Source organism: Telopea speciosissima, chromosome 3 (genome assembly GCF_018873765.1).
Source record: "Telopea speciosissima isolate NSW1024214 ecotype Mountain lineage chromosome 3, Tspe_v1, whole genome shotgun sequence".
Lineage (NCBI taxonomy): Eukaryota > Viridiplantae > Streptophyta > Magnoliopsida > Proteales > Proteaceae > Telopea > Telopea speciosissima.
Window position 1 is genome coordinate 66,382,180 of NC_057918.1, and position 8,228 is coordinate 66,390,407.

Sequence of the window (8,228 nt, forward strand, 5' to 3'; positions counted from 1 at the left end):
GCAATGAAGCTGTCAAGGTATCCTTCGTTTTATGAAATACTACATTGTTTTCTTCATAAGGAAAGTTGAACTGGCAATTCTGAACAATGGATATGTAGGGACTGGTCAGGATTAGCTATGGATCAAGTTTCAGATTCAAATTCAATCAAATAACCCCCGTATTTGTCAATTGTCCATGTTTACCTGCTCACTCTCTTTTTAGTGCTGAATTTTTTAATTCTTTATTTCGCCACTAGATGAGCATAGAACTCTGATGTCCACTTGTCCACAAAGTTATAGCCCCATTGGACATGCCACATGGCATAACAAAGCCCACCTGGAACTCTCTCCCTACGGGTCTACCGCTCCTAAAGAGTGTACTGTCTCTCTCACCTTTTTTGATGTCTTCATGGGGCACAAGCTGCTGCATGCATTTGGATTCAGTTTATTCTTATCCTTCTCTTCTTTTTTTTTAATTTTTTTTTGTGGTCATCCACACCACACCCCCCCCCCCCCCGGCAGCTCAAGGATTTAAGGTACTGTTCTGTTAGGCAAGAAACTAGAATCCAAACTAATTGGCCAAGGTTCATGTAACCTACCATGTTGCAGTAAGTAAAACCTGTTGCAGGATGCAACTGATTGCCCTTGTATATCAAATATGTATTTAAAGCCCATCTCCTGCCTAGAAAGCATTCACATCACCCCTTTTATTTTTCTGATAATTTCGATCAAATAACCATACTATGTTGAGAATGATTTTGCAATAAGAACATAACCAATTAATCAACTAAATTTAAACTATTCTACCAAAATTGCTTCATAGAAATTCATTTTCCATTTCAATTTTTAGTAAATCTAGGACACAATAGACACTACAAACCTCAGGGTGTGAACAATCTCCAGCAAGAAATATGTGCACAACATTGTTCACCTCAATCCAACTGCACCCGGGTTGCTTCTTCACACCCCTTTCTTTCATCCTACTCCAAATCCTTTCTGCATCTTCTCTCATTTTGCAGTTTAGATAAATCTCAGCTAAGATCAAATATACACCAGCATTAAAAGGTTCCATCGCCAAAATATTCTCTGCAGCAATCTCACCCACTTTGACATTCTTGTGGATCCTACAGGATCCAAGCAGAGCTCCCCAAACACTTGAGCTGACTTCTACTCCATCTGATTTCATCTGATCAATGAAAGTCACTGCTTCATCGATGAGTCCAAACCTCCCTAATAAATCAACCATACAAGTATAATGCTCACATGTTGGCTGAAGAAAACACTTGTATCTCATGAAGTTAAAATAATACCCACCATGATCTATCAAACCCGCATGGCTGCAAGCTGATAGAACACCAACAAACGTTATTTGATCAGGCTTAACATCTGTTAATCTCATCTGTTTGAACATCTTCAGGGCTTTCATACCATTTCCATTGTGAGCAAATCCACATATTATAGAGTTCCATGAAATGACATCATGGATTGGCATGGAGGAGAATTCCAAGAAAGCATAACACATACCTCCACATCGAGCATACATGGTAACAACTGCATTGGAGACCGCAATGAAACAGTTGTAACCTGCCTTGATTATCTGTGCATGAGATTGCTTCCCGAAATCTAAGGATGGCAAGTCAGAACTAATGGTCAGTATACTGGTAAAAGTAGCTTCATCAGGTGCTGGGCCTCTCTCTTTCATTTTAACAAAATATTTTAGCCCAACCTCACCATGATCATTTTTCCCAAGTTCAAAGATTGTTGCATTCCATGCAGTCTCATCTTTATCAGGCATCAATTCGAAAAGCTTAATTGCAGTGCCAACATCTCCTAATTCAAAATATCCAATGATCATATTTGTCCATGAAACAACATCATTAAATGGGTTTTTCTCAAGGAAACCATGAGCTTCTACAACGAGCCCATTCCTAATCAATCCTAACAAGATTGAATTCCATGATCGAGGACCCTTATGGGGCATATCGGTGAAGAGCCTCACAGCGTCGTTTATCCTTTGACAATCCACCAACCCATTTAACAGCTCGTTCCAAGAATCCGAATCTCGCTCTGGCATTTTCTGAAACAACCCTTCTGCAATTTCAATCTTCCCATTTCCTATGTATCCAACCATCATTGTATTCCACACCTTAATATCCCTCACAGGCATGTCTTCAAAAAGTTCACGGGCCTCAACCATCCGTCCTGTACTAGTAAGCCCAGATATCATGATAGTCCATGATGCAACATCTCGTGTTGGCATTTCTTTGAACAACTGCTCTGCTAGATCAATTGCCTGCAAGTTCACCAGACCCACCATGACCAAGTTCCACGAAATCACATTCCGTGAAGGCATTTGATTGAACAACAGAAGTGCGTCATCCATCAAAGAATTGCGTATATAACCTGCTACCATGGAATTCCAAGTAACGACGTCACGAACAGGCATCTGTACGAAAATTTTCTCGGCACCATTAGTGACACCATTCTGCATCAATCCAGCGATCATGGTGTTATACGAGAAGAGATCACAATTGGGCATTTGATCAAACAAAATAAGGGCCTTGTGTAAGTTACCATTCTTGAAATATCCACAGATCATGGAATTCCATGTGACAGTGTTTCGATGAGGCATTTCATCGAAGAGTTTTTGAGCTTCTTTTACATATCCGTTTCTCATGTAATGTGTTATCTTGGTATTGAGAGGTTTGGGATCTAATGAAACCCAATTGCCCTGCCGGATCGAAGATAGTCTCGCCAGAGATATTTTTCTGACGAGAGGGGAGATTAAGGTTCTGCCATGCTTGAGACTTAAAATGGTGCAGAAGACGAAGAACATACTCCATGATTAATCCTCAGTCATTATGTTCAGTTTGGGAAACCATTATTAGCTCAGATTGGCTGCCCCATGCTTAATATATGTTGGGTACCAAATCTCCATATCGCTCTCCTTGACAACTGCGCGACATCATGACCCGCTTACCACATTAGATAATGTTCAACAAATTTTCACACACCTAAGAAAAAAAACACATCTCCCATACTAGAAACAACCCTAACACAGAGAAACCTAATTATTATCAGTAGAAAAAAAAGGGGGGGGGGTGGTGAGGGGAAGAAGTAGAGAGCTTGAGATCACCATAAAAGGCCTCCAACCACAGTTAGCAAAAACGGGATCGGAAAAAAAACGGAGTCACATGGTACGGGTTTTAAACAGAGAAAGACAGCGAACGATACGGTCAAAAAAATAGAGAAACGAACAATACAGGTTTTTAAACGCTTAGATTTCAAAACAAAAACGATCAAAAATACGACAGTATACTCATATAAATTAAGAGATTATTACCTAATATGCCTAACACTGATCAAACCTGATTACAATATAAAGTATTAACTTCATGTAGCATTTCTCATACACTGGTATTAAGGAAAACAACCAAGCCAGCACCTCATTGAGAGATTCAACTAAGAGAAAGTTCTAGCAAAAACGAATAATCAACATACAACTTAGTACCTTTTTCTTTTATATGGGGTAAAGAGCTCCATCTATAACAAATTTCTCAAAAGTACCCTAGGAAGCTTGAATGCTTGATACGTAAATGAGCAAAATGTGACACAGTTTAATAAAACATAGAAGCATGTAGGGTGGGTCTCCAAGATCGTGAATGAGAATGCTTCAAGCATTATCCAATTCCACCAGAAAAAAAATATGCCTTTCTGTAATTTTTTTAAGAAAAACAAGAGACAATGAGACATACGAATACCTATTGAGTCACTAAAAGGGAAATGGCTTCAATCGCCGAAGGGAAATGGAAGGTATTGAGTCGTTGGAAGGGAAGGGAAATGGCTTCAACATGGTTTCAGGTTTCAGCAACGTAGGTATCGCCGCAGGGAAGGGAAATCGCTTCAGTCACCGGCGCCGCTGGGCATTTCCTCACTTCCTTCGTCCTCTCCTCGTCCTCTCCTCGTCCTCGTGCGGCTTTGGCTCCTGTCCAGCCGTGGCGGGAGCTGGACCGTCCAGCACCCCTCTAAGATCCTTCCACTTGGCCAGGGGTGCATCCAACGGTCCTAGGAGAGAATCTAACATTAACCTATCTTCCTCTCTCACCCTCCCATTTGACGAAACCCGACCCGATTAAATTTCAAAATCCTTGGTAAATCTCTGCAACCTGTTCTCCATTAAAACCCTCGAAGAGGAACGAAGAACCTCTCTGATGAACAGTTTTTTAGAATCAATTCTCTTTTTTCCAATGAAATTTCAAAGAATTTGTGAATGAATGGCCATTTCTGATGAATCCTGCTTCACAAAAATCTCTGCAACCTGTTCTCCATTAAAAGAAAACACCAAATATTGTTAGAAATTAACAAAATTTCTTTTAAAAAATTACACTACATAAAGAAAGGAACTAAAACATTAGAGGTCACAGGGACATATTTTAGTGAACAACTCAGTTTTCTAAGCTGAAATAGGTAATCCTATGATTTCTGTTGTTACCAAAACCCCTAAACCTTATATGCTTGTTACTCTATAATAAGAATCCAGAGTAGTGATAGCCACAGTAGCAAAGAGTACATCTTTCATCCAGGAAGAATTCAAGCGGGTAATATCCTGTACCAAGAACCCTAACCAGTTTTTAGGGTTTCATAACGCAAATGAGAGAGAGAGAAGATGGTATGTGCAGAGTTTTCCCTCGCTTCGCTATCTTGAAGATGAGAAGAAGGTGAGAAGAAATGGATAATAAGAGAAGAATAAGGAAAGAATAGGCTGATTAGGAGGTGCCAAACCTCTTTCTCACAAGAGAAGTTAAATATAATCACGTAATTAGCTATCTTTTAATATTAAAAAACGAGATTAAATAGATTGCATAGCAACCTTTACAGCCAAGTAGTTATCCTAATCCCACTATATATCCTAATTAATCTCAAGTAATCCTCAAGTAGTTATCCTATTCTCACGTACAAACACTTATAATTTCTAACACTGATGATTCATAACTTCTACCACCACTCCACGACTCAACCAACCTCTTCCACTACTAAACAAATAATATATAATAATAAATAAATTATCCCACATGCCACCTAAGCACGTTACAACTCTCTCCCTCTTAATTTCTAGTCTTGTCCTCAAGACCAAGTTCTGAAAGTTGGTGTTGCCTTGCATCAGTTTCTTCCCACGTGGCGTCCTCCTCCTCATAACAACCTTCGATCAAGAACAATTTTTTGCATCGATGTCCTGGGACGAATCGTGCATTACAGTTGTAACAAAGTCCCTTAGCCCGCCTTTCCTGCATCTCTGTTGGTGAGATTCGACGAACGGGAAGAGATTCAATGTCAGGGGGAATGCTTTTTCTCTCAAGTGATTGGTCACGGGCCTCGTACAATCGAACCAATCCAATAGTTGCAGATAAGGTTGTGGGGCGACTAGCAAGGACGTCAGCCTTGACTTGGTTGTTTAATCCACTTACAAAAAAACTCACCTGCCGGTGTGATGGAAGATGCCCCACCTTGGAGAGGAGTTTTTCAAACTGAGATTGATAGTCTCGTACAGTACCAAGTTGCTGCAGCTTAGCGAGCTCCCCAAAAAAATCTTGAAAGGGGGTTGGTCCGAATCTAGAATGCAATCCATCACAAAAGGTGCGCCAGTCCAGCATTCTTTGATCTTGCTTAAATATGTGGAACCACATCTGTGCGTCTCCTTCCAAGTGGAAAGAAGCTAATGCCACCCTCTCCTCCTCAGGTGTTTGGTGGAAGTTGAAAAACTGCTCTGCTCTATAGGTCCAACTTGTCGTATCTTCCTCTCCATTGTAACGTGGAAAGTCCAATTTGACTAACCTTGGAGTAAAGGACTGCTGCGAGGTAGTAGTACGTGCCGGTGGGGTGAGATCGTGAGAAGGGAAAACCGAGTTCCTCCTAGATTGGGTATTAGGATGCGTGACGTCTCCCCTACCTCCAGTTCCGTTTGAGGAGCTGGTGGTGAAATCAATCTTTCAAACATCTCGCTGAGCTTGATGAGCACATGTTGTTGCGCATCAAGTTTGGTCAAGATTTGTTGCTGCCCATCATTGAGTGTACTTACATCCTCTTCGAGTTTCTCCACTCGTTGCTCCATTCCCAGGCTTTGATACCAAGCTGGTATGTGCAGAGTTTTCCCTCGCTTCACTATCTTGAAGATGAGAAGAACGTGAGAAGAAATAGATAATAAGAGAAGAATAAGGAACGAATAGGCTAATTAGGAGGTGCCAAACCTCTTTCTCACAAGAGAAGTTAAATATAATCACGTAATTAGCTACCTTTTAATATTCAAAAACAAGATTAAATAGGTTGTATAGCAACCGTTACAGCCAAGTAGTTATCCTAATCCCACTATATATCCTAATTAATCTCAAGTAGTTATCCTCAAGTAGTTATCCTATTCTCACGTACAAACATTTATGACTCATAACTTCTACCACCACTCCACGACTCAACCAACCTCTACCACTACTAAACAAATAAAATATCATAATAAATAAATTATCCCACATGCCACCTAAGCACGTAACAGAAGAATACCTGGTTAGCCTCGCGGTTGCCGTCGCTGAATACCTTGAAGAAAGAGGAACGATGGTTTTGAGGAGATCCAAAGAGGATTTTGAAATTTGGTCGGGTCGGGTTTCCTCATACAAGAGGGTGAGAGAGGAGTATGGGTTAATATTAGACTCTCTTATGACCGTTGGGTGCACCCTTGGCCAGGTGGAAGGATCTTAGAGGGGTGTTGGACGGTCCAGCTCCCGCCATGGCTGGACAGGAGCCAAATCCGGTTTAGTTGTTCTCCAGGAAACGGCGAAGCAGGGAAAGAGAAAAGGGCTCGTATACGATTGGGTTGTGCGGGTTTTATTTTATTTTATTATTATTATTATTTTTTCTTCTCTTAATGAGTAGAATAAAATGCCACTTTTGTCCTTTAAAAAACGGATACGCGTTTTAAACGCGATTTAAACGGTCACAAAAGAGCCCTATCACACAGATTCTTCTTTTTTTTCTTTTCTTTTTTTTTTTGGGTAGAAATCACACAGATTCTTCAACAATTATGAGAATTGAATCAATCGTCGGAAAAATATCATCATGGTTGGTGATCTATTATGTTTTTTCCTCTTTTATTTTCATATTTTGATGGCACAGTCTTTTTTTTTTTTTTTTTGGTAATTTACACATACCATCCCTGAGGTTTGATGAAAGTATAATTTTACTCCCAATTTTGGATAATTCTACATTCCCCCCTGAGGTTTACAAACGTTAGCAAATATACTCATTCTGTTAATTCATGACTACAGTGTTAAAATCAAGGGATAAAATTACAAAAATGCCCCTTCAAGAAAGAAAAAAAAAACCTGCAACTCTTAAAGGAGAAGGCTTGGGAGCTTGAGAGAGAGGTTGGAATCTGCTTCAGAAATCCAACAACTCCTCTTTCTCTATGATACCTGCAACTCAAATAGTGAGATTGCAAAATAAAGAGTTTGAGAGAATGCAACGGCGAAGACTTAGTCTCCTCCTGGCTGTCCAAGCAGGTTTGCAGGTCCATTAAGGTGGCGCTCAACCACGTCACGACATTGATTAACGATGGCGACAACAACTTATTATTCCCATCTTCACCCGGCTTCATCTTAGCACCGGACTATGGGCAGAACAATGTAAGAATACAAACAATAATAAAAGCATAAACAGTAGTATGAAACAAGAGTATAAATAATCAAATAAATATACGTACTTGTTAGTTGCAGGATATCGCCAAAGGAGATAGTATGTTGGATCGAGTCGTATCTAGATGACACTCTCCTTAAGGTCTTTAATCGCCCCTTATTAGTGCAGACCGGGAACAGTGCGATTATACCTCCAAGATGAAACGATCCACTAATCACTAAAGACGGCACTCCCAAAGTGATTACAGAAGGGGTCCGAAAGCTATACTCAACATATAGAGACAGTAAGGACGGACAGAAACACTCTCTGATGAAAACAGAGAAGAACCACTCCTTGAGAAGCAAAAAAACAGGAAGAGACGAAGTGAAGTTACCCCTGCCAATACCCTTGTATATATAAAATATGTAGAGACAGGTTGTAAAAGTATTGTACGTATATAGGCGTCCCTGTATACATACAGGTACTTTAGGTGTCTCCTTATGTGTGTACAGGTACCAATACACACTCGTATAGGTACTGTAGGTGCATGTATAAAAACAAAAATAAGATATTTATTTATACACACCCAC

General features: G+C 40.1%; 1 protein-coding gene across 1 annotated transcript; it reads right to left on the minus strand.

The window, feature by feature from the left end:
* Positions 1-794: 794 nt before the first annotated feature.
* LOC122653662 (pentatricopeptide repeat-containing protein At4g02750-like) lies at positions 795-2,892 on the minus strand. The gene has a single exon (XM_043847579.1). It carries the CDS (start codon positions 2,813-2,815, stop codon positions 797-799), a length of 2,019 nt encoding a protein of 672 aa, XP_043703514.1. The 5' UTR covers positions 2,816-2,892; the 3' UTR covers positions 795-796.
* Between the last annotated feature and the right edge of the window lie 5,336 nt (positions 2,893-8,228).

What these genes read in the sequence shown, in the direction of transcription:
- LOC122653662 (XM_043847579.1), bottom strand. Translation starts at nt 2,815, where the DNA reads ATGTTCTTCGTCTTCTGCACCATTTTAAGTCTCAAGCATGGCAGAACC.